The sequence below is a fragment of the Rhineura floridana genome, chromosome 6 (genome assembly GCF_030035675.1).
Source record: "Rhineura floridana isolate rRhiFlo1 chromosome 6, rRhiFlo1.hap2, whole genome shotgun sequence".
Lineage (NCBI taxonomy): Eukaryota > Metazoa > Chordata > Lepidosauria > Squamata > Rhineuridae > Rhineura > Rhineura floridana.
This window is the reverse complement of record NC_084485.1, coordinates 73,616,123-73,637,767: the sequence shown is the minus strand read 5'-3', so window position 1 is coordinate 73,637,767 and position 21,645 is coordinate 73,616,123. Positions and strand designations below refer to the sequence as shown.

The 21,645-nt window shown below is 44.9% G+C and overlaps 1 protein-coding gene across 14 annotated transcripts in view; it reads right to left on the bottom strand.

Annotated features, from left to right (window-relative positions):
• Positions 1–21,645, bottom strand: part of GRM4 (glutamate metabotropic receptor 4) — a 603,968-nt gene that overhangs the window by 57,123 nt on the left and 525,200 nt on the right. For all 14 annotated transcript variants that reach the window (XM_061632388.1, XM_061632386.1, XM_061632382.1 and 11 more), the window contains one exon: positions 15,543–15,743. In XM_061632388.1, the coding sequence (XP_061488372.1) occupies positions 15,543–15,743 (201 nt within the window). The remainder of the gene's footprint in view (positions 1–15,542; positions 15,744–21,645) is intronic.

The following is a 21,645-nucleotide window of genomic DNA, read 5'->3' as shown; positions in this document are numbered from 1 at the left end:
TAATTCTGCTTGGCTCTTTTACACACATAGGGTTGTATCCAATGACTAGCATTATGTACTTAATGTACTTAATACCCATAATGTACTTAATTTTTGTGCATAATTTTGCATATGGTTTTTAAAAAACACCAGTCATGAGCAGCTTGGGCGTGGGGGTTGAGCAGCTTGGGCGGGGGGGTTGATGTACGGTGCGATCTGATGCAGACAAAGGTCAACCAGACTGGAAAGGCCAAATTCTGTGTTTAAATCCATTAAAAAAAACCCTCCACCCTTAGCCTGCATGCAGAGTACATTCAATACCTTCCCAAAATGCTCTCCTGCATTAACAGCATTCATGGTTGGCATTAAAAGCATAATGGAAACCTAAATACGCTTTTGGGTGACACATACAAAAAACATCCAAAGTCCCTGACCAAGCAAGTTGGTAATTTGAATCTAAAACAAGAGACAACCAACAAGCATAGAGAGTGTAAATCTACAGCCATGTTTTATCAATTAATTAAAATGTAAGCCACCAACTGTGTAAATGTGATCATGTTTATTGTAGACACCACTGCAGAGAGAGAGAGAGACAGAGAGAGAAGGGGACGTAAATTCAGTAAAGGTTATATAAGGTGGTAGGCTAGGAATCAGACAGGCATAAGAAACAAAAGGGACACTTTCTTTTCGCTTATAATTCACCAATCAGTTCTGTTATGTACAATAAAGCATGCTCCAAAGGACATTGTGTAGGCTCCCTCCCTCTCCCTCTATTGCCTGAATTTGCCTGAATATTGCTACACCCCTGCTGGATGTCCAGGCATATTCTTCTTCCTAAGTCACTGAGCAATGAATCCATACATAGTGACAGTACATCATGAGGCTACATCATTCATTCACAGATAGCAGTAATCCTCTCTCAGTATTCTACCAGAGAGCTTGAGACAGAAAATAACAACACATTTATACAGAGCCTGGTGAACGTGCGTATCATGAAAACAAAGAGCTGAAAGCCATGGCTAGAAGGAGGCTGAGTGCAGGCAGGTATTGAAAAGAATTCTGCTGTATGCACCTTATGGTCACCCTCTGTGTGGTTATTGAGCTTCCTTTCCCCTCTACGCACCTTTGCAATATTCCTCCACCCTCAGGAGACTGGTTGCTATCCCCACAAATCTAGGCAAACACTCTGTAGTCCTGTCCTGACATCTGAGTCCGAGAGCTCTCAGATCTCAATAGTCACTGGAGAGTAGTAAGATTATAAGAGTCCTCTTGGATTGGGTCAAAGGCCCATCTAGTCCAGCATCCTGTTCTTATAGTGGCCAACCAGATGCCCATAGAAAGGCTGCAAGCAGAACATGAGTGCAACAGCACTCTCCCCTACTTGTAATCCCCAACAGCTTGGTTCTTGGTATTCCTAAGCCCTATGCATGCCATTTTTATGGTCCTGTCTCCAATGCCCTTTTATAGCAGGCTGACAGACTGGGCACTAATCAGCTAAACAATAATGCTAGCACAAGAATAATGCTAGCACTAGTTCCTCTCCCCACACATGCCCTGCACCCACCCCCAGATCTGTTCTGGAGGGTTAAGGGAATCCCCAGAATAGATTTAGGGGGCACATGGGGAGAGGAGAGGGGGAGAAAAATACTGTTGGGCTGGCACTAATTCTTGCTCTACCACTATTATTTAGTTGACTACTGCCAATGAAATTAAGTGAAGCTTGCCAGCCTTACTTCAGGAATGGTATCAGGGGGAATTATGAGTATATATGAGTTCTGGGCTGAATACCCCCCTCCATTTTTACAGGACCATTTGTCCCCTGTGAAATGAGGGGTATTAGTGACTTTCAGGAGGCAGTTGAATTTTGAAGAATTTCCATCTCACCTCAAATCCGAGATGGGTGATGTCAGACCCCTACTCAAGGGGGGTCTGGTCTTTGTAACGGATCTCTCACACTGGCCCCCAGCACAGGGTCCCTCACGATCCACTACTAGGCTCCACCACCTGACACTCTAATGCAATACTGCCCTGAGATTGTGCTTTAGTCTCCTCCACAAATTGTTACGTAGTGTCTGGGTGCACTTACAGACCACAACCCCTGTGTATCTTTCTGCCTTTAAAGATTACAGCCCTGGGCTGCTTTTGGATACCTGCTGCTGTTACACTATCCCTTCACCACTGCCACCATTGATACTGTTCCCAGCTTTGGTATTTGCTCTGCCCACCCCTTCTGTCTGTAATATCCCAGCCAAGGATCAGGCGTATTGTTAAACCAAACTATTTATTTATTAACACAAGGAATAACAAGATTACTTTAAGTTCAGTCAACATTCATGTGGTTACATAGAATAGTTTTCTCTTATATCTCTTAGTCCTAAAACCCGCCTCACTACCCGCCTAAACATAAATCCACCCCTCAAAACCCCAGAACCGACAACTCCCAACTCGCAACTGTCATTCTCTCATTCAACCACCCAGATGCTCAGCCAATCACAACTCAGCTTCAACATTCCAACCCATATACTCCCCCCTCTCACTCACTCTACTTACCACATTTACCTACAAACCTACAAACCAACACTAACCATAATTACTGTACAACATTTACAGGGGGCATCACAGGTGACAATTTATCTTTTAAAACAACAATTTTTCATTCGTGTGGTGGCTTAGCTACCCCACCACATCATTCCCAGAGGCATTCTGTCCCCAAGAAGGTGGCCAGATCAAACCAGCTTCTCTTTGCAGCTGTGGCAAGAAAGTTGTTGTTGTGCTGTTTTACACAAGGGAAACCACTTGGTATTTCAGGTAACACAAACATTCTTCAACTTGACCCCCCCCCCGATGAATCCAATCTTCAGGGGGAGGCCTTTTGTGTATGTTTTTTATGTGGGCAAAAAGTGCTCGGATGAATACTTTGGCCCAGCTCTTTATATAGCATGTTGGGTGGCCAGCTAACCTGTGGCTGCATGCTTTTAACAGTAACTTGATCTTCAGCAATTAGCAGGTGAAAATGTTTATCTCCCTGCCATGAAAAGCTTCATTTGCTAATTTCTGAAGATCAAGCCTCCATTAAAGGGCACCGCTACAGAGACCAGTTCAAAAGGGGTGTGTGTGTTTCTTTCACAGGGTGATGAGATAAGTAAGCTTCATTTGCTTCATTTCTTTCTGTTGAGCTGCTTTTTAAAGGTATGGGGGGGTGCAATACAAAATTGGAAGACCAACATTGAAATGATAGTGGTAGACACATAGGTCTCTTTTCACATGGTCACCCTGTTCGGGGGGGGGAGAGGCTAACATTAAAAATGCACTGAAACTAGAATGTCCAGATGCAAAAGAGGACAGAGCTCCTGCACCTTTAGTAGATGAAGGAATTTCAGCAAGTGTAGCTTGCATGATGCTATCCTTGCTGATATTCCCTCTTCTACACAACTGTTAAAGGTACATGAGCCCTGCCCTCTTTTGCATCTGAACACCTTAGATCAGCCTTTCCCAAACAGTGTGCCTCCAGATGTTGTTGGACCACAATTCCCATCTTTCCTGACCATTGGCAATGCTGGCTGAGGCTGATGGGAGTTGTGGTCCAACAACATCTGGATGCACACTGGTTGGGAAAGGCTACCTTAGATTCTATCTTCCCTCAGAGCCAGTTTTCTCCATGCCTCATTTGCTTCCAGTATGAGAGCTGAGGATCAAGAAAAGTGGCTGGAGCAATCAACTGTAGGCAGGTAAGGCATGGTTCAGCAGCCATGTCCTGTTTGCTCCTCTCATTGTTATAGGATGACCCCAATGTACTAGGGTCAATATGAACTGGATGGACGTGAATGCTCCATCAAGCCTAGTTTGGTCCTTTTGTAACTACCACACGATTGACTGCATATACTGTATATTAGGCATTATCCATCAAGCTGAACACATTTCACTAACCATGTATGGCAGCACATCAGGGGTACACTGACTACATTTCCTATTTCCACAGGGCTAGGAAGTTACAGAAGAAACAACAACTTTATAAATGTGTTGGTCTTTAAAGTGCCACAAGACTCTTGGTTGTTAAATCTTCTATTGCTGCTGCATGCCTTTGAATGAGTACATAACTAGGGGAGTTCTCAAGCATCTATAGTAAGCATTAGTCCATGCTGTGGGGGGAGGCATTCAGTCTGGAAGATACAACTTATGCAGACCTGTGCAGAGGATTTTGAACTGGCCCCTGAAGCTATCCCTTTAATAAAGGTTTGATGGGCAAGAATTACAAAATGAAGGTTTTTACAGTATGGAGGTAATCAATTTGGAGGTAACCTGCCTCCATTTTTCTCCCTTTCCTCCATAGTTTCCCCCAATATCAAATTTTAGATTGAAAGCTGCTTTGTGCAGAGGGCTGTCTTTTTATATTTTGTAAAATGACATCACATTGCTGGTTGATTATGATGACGATGATTAAAATCAACAACTGCTGCAGTGCAGATCAGACTTTGCTGTTGAAAATAGACCTAGAGGTTCAAAGGTTGCACAACAGTTTATGCTCAAGATTCTCCCTTCTACCATTCCTGCCATGAGGTTGGCACACAGCCACAGGTAGAGCCCTGGGCTGTGTACACACCGCACATTATATCTCTTTAATATACATTTTCTGCTCCTGCCTCCTTATTAAATCAATATTTTTCCTCTGCAATCTCCTCACAATCTGTCTTATTTATTCCTTCCCTATCTTCTTGTTTGATTTTCCTTCTTTCTAATGTTATTGGGATTTATTTGAGCAATTCATTTGCTTTTGTTTCAAGATAAAGCTTTTGTGGGGCGGGAGAGGTACAGCAAAGAGTCTTGGTTTGAAGCAACTTGCTAAATCACTGTAATTAAAGATTTCATAGTATTTCTCATCTGGTCACATCTTTTTCTAGATAAATATATTCTGATTACATAAAGCTCCATTAGTATGTTTGATTATCCATTTGCAGCCAGCCAACTGGGTGTCTCCTCCTAATTGGGCTTGCTTTTAAAATGAACATGTTTTAGGATCTCTCTGTGGTGATTATACAGCCACTATAGTCAGCATGGATTTTCGCATTCCACAATGTTAAATTGAAAATACCCCCATGCATTTCTGATGCTTCCCATAAGCTCATTTCAAAACAAAATCTTACAAAACTTATAGTCCTAAACTCAGAAACGCTTGCTTAACAACCCTCTAAATTTTCATGGTGATACACGAAACAGTCAGAGAGAATCAAGAGTTCAAAAGAGAGAGAAAAAACACCAGAGCCCTTTTGGACTTCTTTCTGTCAGAGTTCTCATAATCTGTTGAAATTAATTAAAAATCAGACATGTTCACAGAGTACCTGTAATCCTATTACTGACCTTGCCCCATACTCTGACCTTCATCTTCTGCAGTTTAAGAGTTAAAAAAAATGCCTGGCTGATTTTTAATTAATTTAAGAAATATTGGCTTGAACTCAATGATAATGTCAGGCATGCTCAGTAAGAATCAACAGTCAGCATTCTAAAAGCCAGAGGAGACTCCTATTCCATTGACAGCTCCAGTGGCCAGACTGGTTTAACAGTCAGCCGCTCTGATTGAAGCTCTGTGAGGAGAACAGGGCATCTCCTAGCAACTCTCAGCACACTTCACTAACTATACTTCCCAAGATTCTTTGGGAGAAGCCATGACTGTCTAAAGTGCAATAAAGGCCTGGTGTGGATGTGGCCAGGGACAGCTTTGGTTTAAATTTGGGTGGGAGGCTACATGTGCCTGCTGTAGAATAAAAAGGTGGGGGAAACCCTGAAAAAGAATGATACTGTTCACAATGTTTTCCTTTTGGAAAGGAAAGGGACTTCCCCTCTGCCCAGTGTTCACCCACCCAATCTCCTCCCCTCCCCCCTCCTCTCCCCCAGGTCAGTTTCACCTATCCTAGCATGATTGCACAGGAGTAAATCCACTGAAGTCAAAAAGCATGCAAATGATCAAACTTGCCATCCCCTCCTCATCCCTCCTATCCCCTCCCTCTTGCCCCTTCCCTCTCCCTTCCTTCATCCCTCCCTCCCCTCCCCTCCCCTCCCCTCCCTCCCCCTCCCCCTCCCCTCCCCTCCCTCCCCCTCCCCCTCCCCTCCCCTCCCCTCCTTCTCCCTCCTCCCTTCCCCCTCCCCTCCCCTCAATAAGCATGCAAATGATCAGACCTGCCTTCCCCTCCTTCCCCTCTCCTCTCCCTTCCTCCTCCCCCCTTCTTCGTCTCCTCCCCACTTCTTTCTTCCTCCTCCCCTGCCCACTCCAGGCTTCCCTCCCCATAGTCAGTTTTACCTATCCTAAGCATGATTGCATGAGAGTAAATTACACTGAACTCAATAAACATGCAAATGATCAAACCTACCCTACATCAAACTGCAGTTTCAGATTCAATTGTTAATGCACCCCAAATAGAAATAGAGCATAACCCCCAGTTTGCAACAAAAAGGCTATCTTCACCATCATATGACATCAACCAATAAAAAGGCTTTGAAATTAATAAAAATAAATTGACACAGATTTCTACGATGAATAATGAAAGAAATATAATTTTCTAGGTTAGATTCTCTGTAGAAACAGTAGTAATACAGAAAAGAAGCAAAGTAAGAAGAACACCAACAAACCTATAACAATGTAATTCTCCACCTTTGGAGATGCAGGTGTTGCCACCACTCACCATATGCTCAGAGGCACATGTTACCAAAATCTTCCAAGCTACACAGCAAGTGGATTGGACTGTGAAAGACCAACCCAAATTGTGTTTGCATTTTGACCAATTTGTAGGGCTGTACAATATCTCAAGAGGAGGTCAGGTCTCCTGCTCCCCTGGTGCATTCACTATAGCTACCCAATTTCCCTGCTTTTTAAAGTTTGATAGAAATATATGTTGGCTATCGGTACGTTGTTAATCTGCAAGGTTTTTTGCCTATTAGTGAATCTAATTTTTAATTGCATGAACTCATCAGTTCCCCCCCCAGGGGGGAGGGGGTTTGACATGGTGTAGAAATATTTTTAGATGCTTTTGAGAGCTTGCAACTTGCCACTTTGGCAAATCCATGAACAGTGGGTAGGGCAGAGCTTTCCCTCTGTGAGAGAGGGAAGTACAGAAGCCGAGGTGTCTGCATCCTGGTTTCTTTCAGCACAGGAATGGGAAACTTGTGGCCCTCCAGATATTGTTGGACTACAGCTCTCATAATCCCTGATCATTGACCATGCTGGCTGGGGCTGATGGGAGCTGGAGTCTAACATCATCTGGAGAGCCACAAAGCCCACTCACCCCTGATCTAGACCTTTTTGCCTCTGTTTTTACTATTACTTCAGCAAGCACTGAATCTATTCAGTTCAATCATAAGAATAGAATAACCTTTGTTTGTATCACTCTATCATGGGCATGTGTGCCACAGGGAAGAGAGAGAGAGAGAGAAGGAGAAACAAAACCTAAGGTGGTAGGCAAATGAAACTGTCTCCAGCATCTGCCCACTCTTTTTCTGGGTACTGAGCAGATGGCGCAAATGCCTGATCAGGTGCTGACTGCTCTTATATTTAAGAGCTGCATCTCACTCTCCCACATGGGTTGCATCCCTCAGTGCTCCTCTGTGACTGTCCCCTTTGCACATGAGTGACAGGAATGTCAATGCTAATCACTCACTGTGTACATCAAGTGTAATGAGCTGTCTGCAAAGGCATCCAGAACAGGGATGGGGAAGCCAGCCATCCTGCCTCTCGGCTTGCCTTTTAGCCTCCCTGGATCTTTGTGTCTCCAGGTGTTGTTTGTGGCAAGCAGGTCAACTGAACCGAGCTCAGAGAGAGCAGCTGTCCTCCCCTTCTGTTTCCTCAAGCTCTTTTCTGTGGACCATAGTTTTCAGATCTGCCTGTGGAGTTGCTTATCAAACATTCCTACTCAAATTCAATGTCAGGCCCAGGATGTGACTCAGGAACCAGACCAACGATTGTAGTTAATTCGTGTTTTATTAGGGTAATGTCCAAACAAAGACTGCGTTTTCTCATGAATCAATACAGGGATACAGGTCCTGCGGCACTGGGAGAAAGTTGACAGAGCAGGGGACTTCTTCCCGCCTGTTCTTTAAGAAGGGGCCAAACGGGCGCGCAATCTTTCGCTCCTCCTTAACTGCCCCTCAGGTACTGCCCGCCTTCCCCCCCTTCTCTCCTGTCTTTTCAGCTGTCTGCGTGTGCGCGGTGAGGGGGGAAGCATCACCCCCTCCTCTTCTGAAGTTTCCGATTCCAGGATGGGGGATAGGGGAGGGGCTGATGGTAAACTGCCTCCCCGCTTTTCGGCTGTGAGCAGCCCTCCCTCTTCCCCCTCTTGCTCTGAGCCTGAAAGAGGGGGAGGCGTGAGAATGTCCAGGGAGGGCTCAGGCTCCCCGTTGCTAAGCGACCTTATCACTGGCAGTTCCTCTGTTTCGTCTTCACTCCAAAGGGGGGAAGTTCCTCCCCCTTCCCTCTGCCATCCATCTGAATACTCTTCTCCCAACTCTCCGGGATCCAGCTCCCCGGGATTGGGACCCCAGCTCTGCCTTCCGACACCATCCCCCCTCCCAGGCTGTGCCCCCCTCCCCTTGTCTGGCTTGGGACGGTGGGGAAAACGTTGATGGAAAAGTTTTACCAATTCTGGAGCATGCACATCAGCTGCATCTTCCCATGATCTGTCAGCCACCCCATAGCCTTTCCAGTGAATCAAGTACTGCAGCTTGTGGCGTCTGATCCTGGAATCTAAGATCTCCTCAACTTCAAACTCAAGCTGCTCATTTACCAGGAGTGGAGCTCCGGGAGGTTCCTCCGGCCGTAACTCACTGGGTGGGGCGGCTTTCGTTAAGAGGGATCGATGGAACACAGGATGTATTTTAAACGTGTCAGGCAGCTTCAGTCGGTACGCCACGGGATTGATTTGAGTTTCTATTTCGAAAGGACCCACCCTCTTGTCTTGTAATTTTCTACATTTGCCCGGCATCTGGAGGAAGCGGGTGGACAGCCATACCTGGTCTCCCGGTTGAAGGGGGGGGCCCTCCTTCCTGTGCAGGTCAGCAACTCGCTTGTACTCCGTTTTGGCTTCGTTTAACTGCTGTTTCAGTGTCTGTTGCACCGCTTGCAATTCCTTAAGGAAGTTCTCAGCTGCCGGTACCAGCATTCCTTCTGAGCTGCTTGGAAAGACTTTAGGATGGAATCCATAATTAGCGAAGAACGGGGTTTGTTGAGTGCTGGAGTGCAGAGAATTGTTGTAGGCGAACTCTGCAAAATGCAAATATGATACTCAGTCAGTCTGTTGATAGGACACATAACTTCGTAAATATCTTTCCAAAACGGCGTTCAAGCGTTCCGTCTGCCCATCTGTCTGGGGGTGATGGGCGGAGGAGAGTTTTAATTCCGTCTGCAACTGTTTCCACATTGCTCTCCAAAATTTGGCTGTGAACTGAGTTCCTCGGTCTGAGACTACGCTGTTTGGCAATCCATGCAGCCGGTAGACTTCTTTTATGAATAACTTGGCCGTTTCTTTAGCCTCTAAGGCCCCTGCACAAGGAAGAAAGTGTGCCATTTTGGTAAGTAGATCCACCACTACTAAGATGGCTGTCATTCCTTGGGACTTGGGTAGATCAGTTATAAAATCCATGGAGAGGTCCTTCCAGGGTTCGTGTGGGACAGGCAACGGTTGTAACAGTCCTGCTGGTGTCCCTGTTTGTGTTTTTGTCCGCAGACAGACAGAGCAGGACTTTACATAACTCTCAATATCCCGACGCATTTTAGGCCACCAGAAGTCCTTGGCCACGTTCTGAATGGTCTTGTAAATCCCAAAGTGTCCCGCTGTGATGGAATCATGACACTGGCGTAGGATTCTGAGCCTTAATTCCCCTTCTGGCACATATCTGGCGGTTTTGAACCATAACAGTCCATTTCTCCAGTGAAAGGTTACTTCTGAGTCTTGGCCTTCTCCCGTCTCCTGCTGATATTTTAGCATGTCTGCATCTTCTTGTTGTGCCTTTTTGAGTTCCTCTTCCCATGAAGGCTGGCATACTCCCAACGTTAATTTCTCTGGCGGGATTACGTACTGAGGCTGGTCCTCGGATTCACTTTCTTTGTATTGTGGCTGTCTGGATAAGGCATCCGCTCTCTGGTTTTTGGCTTGGGCATGGTAAGTAATCTGGAAGTTAAACCTAGTGAAGAACTGGGACCATCTTATCTGTCTCTGGTTCAGCTTTCTGGCGGTTTGGAGGCTTTCAAGATTCTTGTGGTCGGAGCGCACTTCAATTCGATGAGAGGTCCCCTCTAGGTATTGTCTCCAGTTTTCAAAAGAGTCCTTGATGGCCAGCAGCTCCTTCTCCCAAACTGTGTAGTTCTTCTCTGCAGGCTTTAACTTCCGAGAGAAGTATGCACAGGGGTGCAGCTCCTTCCCTTCTTGGTCTAATTGTAGCAGGACCCCCCCGATGGCAAAATCTGAAGCATCTGCTTCCACTACGAAAGGGCGGTTCGGATCAGCAAAGCGCAGAATGGGCTCAGTAGCAAACCTTCTCTTCAGCTCCTCAAAGGCCTCGGTGGCGTTCTCTGTCCATTGAAACTTCTTCTTCCCCCTTTTACAGTCAGTCAGAGGAGCTGTTAATTTGGAAAACCCTGGAATGAACTTTCTGTAATAATTGGCAAACCCCAAAAACCGTTGTACATCCTTTTTGGTGACAGGTTGGCCCCAGTCCAATATGCAGCTTACTTTCCCTGGGTCCATCTCCACGCCTTCCGCTGAGATTCGATATCCAAGGAAGTCTAGAGACTTGAGGTCAAATCCACATTTCTCTAATTTAGCATACAGGTGATTTTCTCTCAGTCTCTTCAACACCGTCTTCACATGCTGGTCGTGGTCTTCCTGGTGCTTTGAGAACACCAGGATATCATCTAAGTAACAGATTACATACGTGTCCAACAAGTCTCTAAACACGTCGTTCATGAATTTTTGAAAAATTCCCGGACTTCCACAAAGCCCGTACGGCATGACCAGGTATTCATACTGTCCGTAAGCGGTCAAGAATCCTGTTTTCCATTCATCTCCCTCCTTCATTCTGATCAGATTATACGCTCCTCTCAAATCCAACTTCGTGAAGATTTTTGCAGAGCGCAGTTGGTCCAGCAACTCTGCGATCAGGGGCAGCGGGTAGCTGTTGGGGATGGTGATCTGGTTCAATGCGCGATAGTCGTTACAGGGTCTGAGTCCCCCCCTTCTTTTTCACAAACAATAGTGGCGCTCCAGCAGGGGATTGTGAGGGGTGTATGAATCCTCGCCTCAGGTTTTTATCCAGGAATTCCTTCAGGGCCTCCCTCTCATTCTCTGTGAGAGAGTAGATTCTCCCTGATGGGATGCTGGCTCCTGGCACTAGATCAATCGCACAGTCGTAAGGGCGGTGGGGGGGGTAAAGTCTCTGCCTCTTTTTCATCAAACACATCTTTGAATTCTTCATACTTTGGCAGCAGGGTCACTTGCTCGATCTCTTGCACTGCCCCTGCTAAGGTGTTCTTGATTCCTTCAGGTTGACAGTTCTCCTGGCAATACTGTGAGGTGAACCACACCACCGCCTCCTTCCAACTTATTTTGGGTTCATGCTTTGCTAGCCAGGGCATTCCCAGAATCACCTCAAAGTTCGAGAGATCTGACACGTATAGCGAAATGAACTCTTCGTGCCCAGGGATTTGAAGTTTCACTTCCTCCGTGGCTTGTGTCACCCCTCCTGACTTCAGGGGTCTCCCATCGATAGTCTCCACAGCTAGGGGAGCGTCCAGTTTCCACTGGGAAATTCCATGACGCTTGACTAACTTTGCATCAATAAAATTTGTGGAGGCTCCACTGTCAATTAAGGCAGTGGAATTAAACACCACTCCTCTGGAAGTTGTAATCTGAATAGGCAAGACCAACACCCCCTTTGAGGGAGGTTGGATCGTTGGGGGGCCTTTATACAATGCTGCCCCCAGTCCACCGGCCTGCACATGGACTGGGTGTTCTAGTTTCCCGACGGCTCGGCTTTCCCCCCTTTCAGTCCACAGTCTCTGGCCACATGGCCCGGCTTTGAACAATAAAAGCATAAACGTTCCCGGCGGCGTCTTTCCTTTTCTTCTTCTGACAGTCTTGGCCTAGCCCCTCCCTGTCCCTCAGTTGCATTACCTGCCATCCCTGTAGTGGGAAGGGTCTTGTTGCGGGATGCCGAGGCTGAGTATCTCGGGACCTCCTGCTTCCTTTCCAGGTGCCTTCCTTCCATCTGGTGATCTATCTGTAGGCATAGCCGGATGAGCCCTGGTAGGTCAGCGGGGGGGGGAGGTCCTGGCCAACTCATCCAGGATTTCAGCATTTAATCCACTCCGGTACATAAACATCAGGGCAGCGTCATTGTAACCAGTTTCCTGGGACAGAATTTTAAAAGCGTTAGTGTACTCGGAAACAGTCCCTTTAGCTTGCTTCAGAGCGCCTAGTTGCCGCGCTACTGTTTCAGCCCTTTGTGGGTCTTGAAACATCTCAGTCATCTCCTCTATAAATCCTCTGTACCTTTCTAAGACAGTATCCTTTCTCACGAGATACGGAGTCACCCATTTTGCAGCTTCTCCCTCCAGGAGGCTAATCACGAAAGCTACTTTAGCCCCATCGTCTGGAAATTCCATGTGCCTGACATCCAGATATAACTCACATTGAGCCACGAAGGTTGCCAACTGATCACTTTGTCCTGCGTATTTTGGGGGCAATCCAATGGGAACCTTTACTACGGCAGCTGGAGGGGCTGTTCGCATCTGGTCTATCGTGGCCTTCAAGGTTTGATTATCCGTCTTCAACGCCTTGACTGCTGCTAGCAGGGCTTGAACATCCATCTGCAAATCAGCTACCTTAGTCCTCAGGAGTTCCACTTCTTCCGTCTCAGAAGTGGGGTTCGTCCCCCCCGCTGCTCCCTTTGACATCTTGTCCCAGTCAAGTGAAGAGAGCGTTGAGGGTGATTTAGGTGGCTCTGTCAAGCTGTCAGGCCCAGGATGTGACTCAGGAACCAGACCAACGATTGTAGTTAATTCGTGTTTTATTAGGGTAATGTCCAAACAAAGACTGTGTTTTCTCATGAATCAATACAGGGATACAGGTCCTGCGGCATTGGGAGAAAGTTGACAGAGCAAGGGACTTCTTCCCGCCTGTTCTTTAAGAAGGGGCCAAACGGGTGTGCAATCTTTCACTCCTCCTTAACTGCCCCTCAGGTACTGCCCGCCTTCCCCCCTTCTCTCCTGTCTTTTCAGCTGTCTGCGTGTGCACGGTGAGGGGGGAAGCATCACCCCCTCCTCTTCTGAAGTTTCCGATTCCAGGATGGGGGATAGGGGAGGAGCTGATGGTAAACTGCCTCCCCGCTTTTCGGCTGTGAGCAGCCCTCCCTCTTCCCCCTCTTGCTCTGAGCCTGAAAGAGGGGGAGGCGTGAGAATGTCCAGGGAGGGCTCAGGCTCCCCGTTGCTAAGCGACCTTATCACTGGCAGTTCCTCTGTTTCGTCTTCACTCCAAAGGGGGGAAGTTCCTCCCCCTTCCCTCTGCCATCCATCCGAATACTCTTCTCCCAACTCTCCGGGATCCAGCTCCCCGGGATTGGGACCCCAGCTCTGCCTTCCGACATTCAAGGAAGTTTCTTTCAGTCACGTGAGCCACGTTAATGCATAATGGGAAAGGTTTTTCCCCACCCGTGTTCTTGCAACTGACACTATATGTATGAAGACAAACAGATTTCTGAAAATATTGAGTAAAAATGAGCCTTGGAGCTTTGGCCAGTCATGGTCCCTAAGTTTTTATTTATCATAGATTTTCAGGTAAACATTTTCCCCCATGCATTATGGCACTCCCTTCAGAAACATATGCAATGGACAAAGAGAATCTCATATTTCCTGTGATACATGAAGTGCTCCATAAATAACCCCACTTAAAGTTACAGATGGGGGAGAAATTCAGTTCAGATTCCATTTTAATGCCAACCTAACTCATTCACACTTCCCGAAACAATACGCAAACTGAAGTGCACCTATCCATCAAAACTCACACTTTTTCCATTTTCTTGATGCAGTTTTCCAACCAAATAATGAGTACAAAATGCATAAGTGTACATAAAATGCATATGTTAATGAAAATAATATACAAAAATACATTACATATGGGGAAATTGCTTGCGAAAACATATTAGGCAAAATTGCATGGAAAAATGTGTGTTATCAGGAGAAATGTGCACTAAAATGCTGCCAAATTTTCATGGTGACTTTTTAAAAACTTCATACTGAATTTGAATTGTGCAAAACTGAACTTGATACTGGAAAAATGAGAAACTGAGAGAAAACAAATAAATTGACATATTAATTCATTTCTTATTTCATGTGTCATCCCTTTCATGTGTCATAACTACTCTAGAGCAGAGAAGAAATACTCCCATCTTACAGATTTCATCCAGAGCAACCCAAGGCTGGTCCTCTGCCAGATAGAGTTGCCTGATTTTTCTCCACCTTTTGAGAGGTCCTGTGCCTTTGACAGTGGTTTGGCAGACTGGAATTTGCTACAGCATTTCCAGATACAGAGACACAGTAATAGGAAACTCCTCATCTGCCTATTATGTATTTAATAAAGGATCAGGACCAGAGATAATAGTTTGGTCTTCAGGCAGGCATCAAGACAGAGAGAACACAGGTTTCCTAGTGAGGCTTCAGGAAAGGACAGGTGGCTTAGTGACATTCAGCTGGGGCAGTCAAACAGGCTTCATCAGGAATGACATTACTCTGAGCTTTTAGCCTATTGTTCTGTAAATTCTTTGCGGATGACTTCCCACATATTGGTGAGTATAGTGCTTTTTGTGAGTGCACATCCCACTACGTCCCATGCATGCTAATAGGCATAATATACCCCTAAGGGCAGGGAGGACATTTTTTTTTAAATCAGTTTTAAAATTTGCTTAAAATACTTCTTTGTTTAATAGCTTTTGCATTGTTTAGTGCAAATTTAAAAATCAATTAAAATAAAGACATTGCTAAAAGACATTGCTCAAAAGGTTTGCAAAATGAAGAGGAATGGTAATATGGTTCAACTGCCCATAATGTCACTGCATACATGAAGTGTTGTCTCTTCAAACATATGGACAGCACAAAGGTGATCTATACCTGCAAACCAACTGCGCTGCTATCCACACACACACACATGCGCACGCGCACACACACACACACAAAATGGATTTTGTGGGCTTCCCAACAAAAGCAGGGGGGAAATAGTGTTCAATGATAGCATTAATTAGATGCTCCATAAAAAGTGCTTGGAAAGAGAGTGGCAATTCCAGAGAAAACACCCCACACCATTTGTGCCTGATGAGCTTGTTGCTGCATCTCACGATGTACTTTCAGAGTATTAGGAGGGAGACATCTTGCACTAAATCTGTGGATGGAGGATGCAAAGCCATACAAAAAGTTGCAAGCATTTAAACATTCAGTCAATTTTTTTATATTAAACCAGGCAGGGGACATCATAATGAGTCCCCAAAGTAATTGCAGTCTAGTCTTGAGGGTGATTCCACCCAGATGGACAGACCTGAGAAATTGACGCTACGGATGTACTTGAGCAACTCTGCACCATCTACTGGGTCCATCTTGGGGCAGAGGCCGATCTTCCCAGGGCACAAGTTCTTGTGCATGTTATGCAGTGCGTGACCCATGGCATAGACGGCATCGATGACAAACTGCACCTTTCCCTCCTGCTCATAGACAGAATCCTGGCCAATCCGCTCACGATCTGGAACAAAAAAGACACAGTGTAGGATTCTATCATTTGCGTCTACTGGCAGCTGCAGATTTACAGGGTTATCAATTTGCTTTAAAATCTAGTATTCTCTGCAGAATTTCAGTTCCTGAAAATTATGCCGCTGTTGGGAGTCTGGATTGATGGTCTTTTTAAGGACCTCTGCCTCTTGCAAGGAGTATCCAGTGAACTCTCTCACACTGAGAAAAGACATGCACTGAGACAGGAGGGGTAAATAAAATGTAAGAAATCATGTTAGAAAACCACAACAGTTTCACTTGGTTTGCTGCACGAAAGGAAAAGAAGAAAAACCCTCTAGTCATTGACCACCCAAACATGAAGTGGTTACCTTCACAGAGCCAAAAAGCTTTGCTGGAGGTTGTCAAAAGAAGAGCCCCACTGGATCAGACCAAGGCCCAATTAGTCCAGCATTCTGTTCTCACGGTGGCCAACCAGATGCTTGTGGGAAGCCCAGAAGCAGGCTGTGTGTGCAGTAGCCCTCTCCCATCAGTGAAACAAATGCAAAAGCCACAAAAGTAACTAATGCCATGCCCATGTTTTCAGTAACCTTGTAGACCGGGGGAGAGAGCCTTTTTCAGCCTGAGTGGAGCATTTCCTCCTGGACAACATTCTGGAAGACACATACCAGTGGTGGCTGGTGGTCAAGGTAGAAAATGGGTGGAGCAACGGATATGACTCTTTTACATTGCAGGCAACAACATTCAAGCCATGCAAAAAACAGACGTTTTCTAGGTCTGCACACAAACACACTAGGGTTGCCAAGTCTCTGGTTCTCACCCAGAGACTCTGGATTTTTGGGGTCCTCTTCGGGTCTCTGGGTGAGTCACCCTAATCTCTAGACTCTCAGCTTTCATTTTGTAAAAAAATTTTTAAGTTTCTAGGTGGTCTGGTTCAGAAGATATCACTAGGGCCCGTTGATGAAATCTCAGGGTTTGGGATGCTTCTGACCTGGCAACCCTATTCACAAAATATACACCAAAACGTCAGCCACTCTCTCTCTCTCTCTCTCTTCTGTTAAAAGGAGCTTGTAGCTGGCTGCTCTAACCCAGCCCTTTCAGTCTGTAGTCAATAAGTGAAGTCAGGGTTGTGATTGACAAGGACCTCCAGGCAGTAGCTAGACCCCATTGGAACACCAGAAAACTGTTGTTTTTTCCTGCTTATCTGGAAATTTCATAAATTGAGGAAGTATATAGCTTTCAGCAATACCAAGAGTCTTTTTCTCTCTTGTGTACAGGAGTCAATTTTCCTGGGTTGTTGAAGAGGGCAGTGTTTTGAGAACCTTCCCAATATGAAGCTTTAATCTAAAACTTGCTTTTCCAGGAGTAAAGCTGCAATGCTAATCCCACATATCCAGAGTAAATCCCATTGAATTGTGCTGTAAATTAATGGGACTTTTGAGCAAACATAGCAAAGAATTGTGTTTGTGTTGTAAATCTTTCCCCCTCCAATCCTATTTTAAAGTAATTAGGCAGGGCTTACATAGGTATCACTGCTTTTATTATGTGGGAAACTAATACTGATTTTATTTTATTTTTTTTAAAAATGTTCTGCAATGACCAACTAATTTTGACAATAAACTATTATAAGGGGTGTATGTATTTTTATATCTCCAGTGTGTGCATATGGAGTCTTCCCAACAGCCCTGTAAGGTATGGTTGGTGATTGGAAACCAAGGCAGCTCACAACAAGAAATTAATCCCTTTGTAATCCAGTAACCCTAAAAACAAGTATAAACAGCTGCAAAACAGCTTAAAGTGGCATGATTCTGAATTTTGGGTTGGGTGAATGAAGTTCCTTATCACTTGAGGTTGCAGTTCTGTGCATGGTTCCCTGTTTGAGTAAGCCCCATTGAGTTCCCATTGAGTAAGCCCCATATTGGGACTTGCTTCTGAATAAACAAACATAGGATTGCACTATAAATATCTTCACAGGTTGTGTAAATAATAAACATCTTTGACAGTCATGCTTATATAAATATTTCTTCACACTATGTCTCGATTAGTATCTGATTTCACACTATGGTTGTACATTATTACTTCCTCTACATTTTAAGTATGCCCTTTCTTGGGGTAATCATGGTTCCCCTCTGTTGTTTTCATCCTGAGGGGCCAATTAGGCTGAGAGATGGTGAGTAGCACAGGGTTACCCAGTAAACTTTATAGCTCATTTCCATTTTAAAAATTAATTAAAACGCTTTACATGCAAGCAAAGTTTATTAAGTAGATCCACACAATACATTTAAAGCACATCCGACTTGCATTTAACGCGCATGACTTCCCCTAAAGAATCCTGGGAAGTGTAGTTTCCCCCTCACAGTTATACTTCCCACCACCCTTAACAAACTACAGTCCCCACTATTGTGTGGTGTGATTCATGTGCTTCAAATGTGTGTTGAATGTGCTTTAAATGAATGGTGTGGATCTGCCCTAGGTATGATATGCATTCATTAGTGAATTGAAAAGAACAATTTTAAAATATACTTTTTTAAAACAGGGGAATGGCTATAGTTCACTGGTAGTGCATATGCTTTGCATACAAAGGTCCAAAGTTCAATTTATGGAAAAGACTAATGCCTGAAATCCTGGAGAGCCAATGCTAGTCTGTTTTATCAGAACTGAGCTAGATGGTACCACATGGCCTGAGACGGTATAAGGCAGTTCCCTTTGTTCCTAAAAGTGGAAAGAGATCCAAGGGCCACAGTGACTCCAAAATTTATTTATGTATTTTATTTATAACATTTATGTACCACTTTATTGTAAAAAAAATATCTCAAAGCGGTTTACAGAAGGAATTAAAACAATAAAATTATTGGCAAAAAGAGTCAAAGACAGGTATTTAAAAATATTCAAAATAATAAAACCAACAATAAGTTAAAAACAGAGAAAAATATAACAGAGTCTACATGCCTGGATAGGCTTGCCTAAACAAAAAATGTTTTCAGCAGGTGCCCAAAAGAGTACAATGAAGGCATCTGCCTAATGTCAATAGGCAGGGAGTTCCAAAATGTGGGTGCTACCACACTAAAGGACTGGTTTCTTACAAGAGCAGAGCAAGTACTATGTGGCACCCATAACATGGCAAGCCATGAACCTTGAACCTGGCCTAGTAGCAAATGAGCAACCAGTGCAGATTTCAGAACAGAGGTATTATGTGCTGATAGGGTCTCACTCATGTCAGCAATCATGCCACAGCATTCTGCACTAACTGCAGCCCCCGGGTCAGGTTGTGATGCATGGGGATTTCTGTGACCTTGGCTGACTGGCTGCCGGGATTTTTTTAGTTTTGGTTTTTGGTTAGGAATCCTGACTGGTTGTAAGATGCTGAATTTTCTGCCTTACTCATAGGAATTCTGTTGTGGTTAGTATGGTATTGCATTTTGGAAATTATCGCTGTCTTTTTCTATTTGCATCTCATTTACCTTTGACCTCACTCCCTTACATTCATAAAAGCAGCAACAGTGGTTCCATGTGCTCAGCTCAACCCCCTTAAACCCACTGATTATGCACCTTATAAAAAGTGGTAAAAGAGAATTCACATACTGGAAAGAGTGGCTGCAATTGTTGTTTTTCCCAAGCTGCTGCCTGTGAAGGTAGACCAAACCATGTATGTTTTCTTTCTGTCAGTTACTACTCACTGGAATTGGGTTGGCTGTCAAAGGCCACATTCACATTGTACATTTATTCCACTATTATTCCACTTTAGACAGTCATGGTTTTCCCCCAAAGAATCCTGGGAAGTATAGTTTGTGAAGGGTGCTGAGAGTTCCTATTTTCCTCATAGAGCTACAGTTCCTAGAGTTCAGTAGGAAAAGGGACTGGCTGTTAAACCACTCTGAGAATTATAGCTCTCTGAGGAGAACAGGGGTCTCCTAATAACTCTCAGCACCCTAAACAGACTACACTCCCAGGATTCTTTAGGGAAAGTCATGGCTGCTTAAAGTGGAATAATCGTGGAATAAATGTACAGTGTGAATGTGGCCAAAGTGAGTTTATAGCAGCCCACAAAGTAGACAGAAAAGGGTAGAGAATCTTCTTACTCTTACTCATTTCTCAACCCTCTTTCTGAAGTGAAGGATCAAATCTGTAAAGAGGTTTGGAGCAGCCATGTTAAAAGGTAGGGGCAGGGCATTCGAGGCAGGGGATTGCCAACCCTGCTTGAATGTGAATAACTTTGCAGAGGACCCCTAGTCAAGCTTTACCAACAGCACAATCCAAACCATATCTACTCAGAAGTGAGTCCTATTGAGTTCTATGGGGCTTAGTCCCTTAGTAAGTGTGTTTAGAATTGCAGCCTTCAGCGGCATTCTTCTTTATTCTTGAGTGCTCCCATCTAACATCTTCACAACACTAGGCTCTTCTGCCTACAGTCCCCTTCTAGTGACTGCCCTGGCTTGATGGCACTTAAACCTTTCTTGCCAGAAGCAAGATGGCTAGATTAAATGTTCCCTACCCAGGCTCCATCTTTTAGCAAAGATTTCTATCTTAATTTCCAATCAGAGAAATGTTTTTGTTTGAATTGTATGCTCCAAGCGACTGTGGTTAATGCTTAATGTATGATGCTTAATGTATTATGCTTCATGATATCACTCAGGCCTGCCCCATGACATCACTAAGGTCCGCCCCATGACATCACTAGGGCCCATCCCTGAAATCTCAGGGTTTGGAATGCTTTTGACCTGGCAACCCTAAAACACACACCTCCATCATCCACCAGGCAAATGAGATATATTATCACAGTTCAAGAACACATTCCAGGCAGGCAACAGCTCTTGCCAGGCCCAGCCTCCAAGAGGTCTTCTGTATCTTTAAAAGTTGTGCAGGGGAAGGGAGAATTTCACCTTGTGGTTTTCCCCATTACAGTGTTGCGAGTAAACCTGCACTTGGCTGAATTTTCTCTTCTCTTCAAGATACAGAATCATTCTCAGGCCCTGAGCCTGGCAGCCCTACCCAGGAGATGGAAATTCCCCTTTCTTATGCAACTTTCCACCTTAAATTGCTGTTTCACATTTTCACAGTAGGAACACAAATGCCCTGCCCCAGCTCTGACCTCAGAAGGGCATATTATCCTCTTTTACCCTCTAAACACCCAAACTTTCTATGTGTTTTCCTTGGGCATGCTAATCCCATCCTTGCTTGCCAGAATTGTGAGGCATCATGTTTTCTCTATTTTAAGAAATTCATACTGAATGCTATGATTGATTGGATGTAGGCTAATAAACTGAGGTTAATTCAGAAAAGAAAGAGGTGCTGTCAGTAGGAGAGCTGAACCAGGAGCTCAAGCTATTCTGTATGAGGTTAGACTCCTCCTACAAGGACAGGTTTGCAATTTGGGAGTGCTTCTGAACCTGATGTTGCACCTTAATATTCATATTTTGGCAGTGGCTTGGCGTGTTTTTGCACAGATTGGGCTGATGCACCAGCTACAACCTTTTCTGTTTAAGGCAGATCGGGCCACTGTCACACATGCCCTGGTCACATCCAGAGTGGACAACCTATGAAAAACCCTCTGAAACGTGTTCAGAAACTTCAGCTGGGCAGAGCTTGGAAAAGTTACTTTTTTGAACTACAACTCCCATCAGCCCAATCCAGTGGCCATGCTGGCTGGGGCTGATGGGAGTTGTAGTTCAAAAAAGTAACTTTTCCAAGCTCTGAGCTGGAGCCAGTGTGGTGTAGTGGTTAGAGTGTCAGACTGGGGCCTGAGAGGCCAGGGTTCAAATCCCTGCTCAGCCATGAAGCTCACTGGTAACCTTAGACCAGTCACTGTCTCTCAGTCTAACCTTACTTCACAGGGTTGTTGTGAAGATCGGGAGGGAGAGAACCATGTCTGCACTGTCTGTATATCACCACATCTTTGGAGGAAAGTTGGCATATAAATG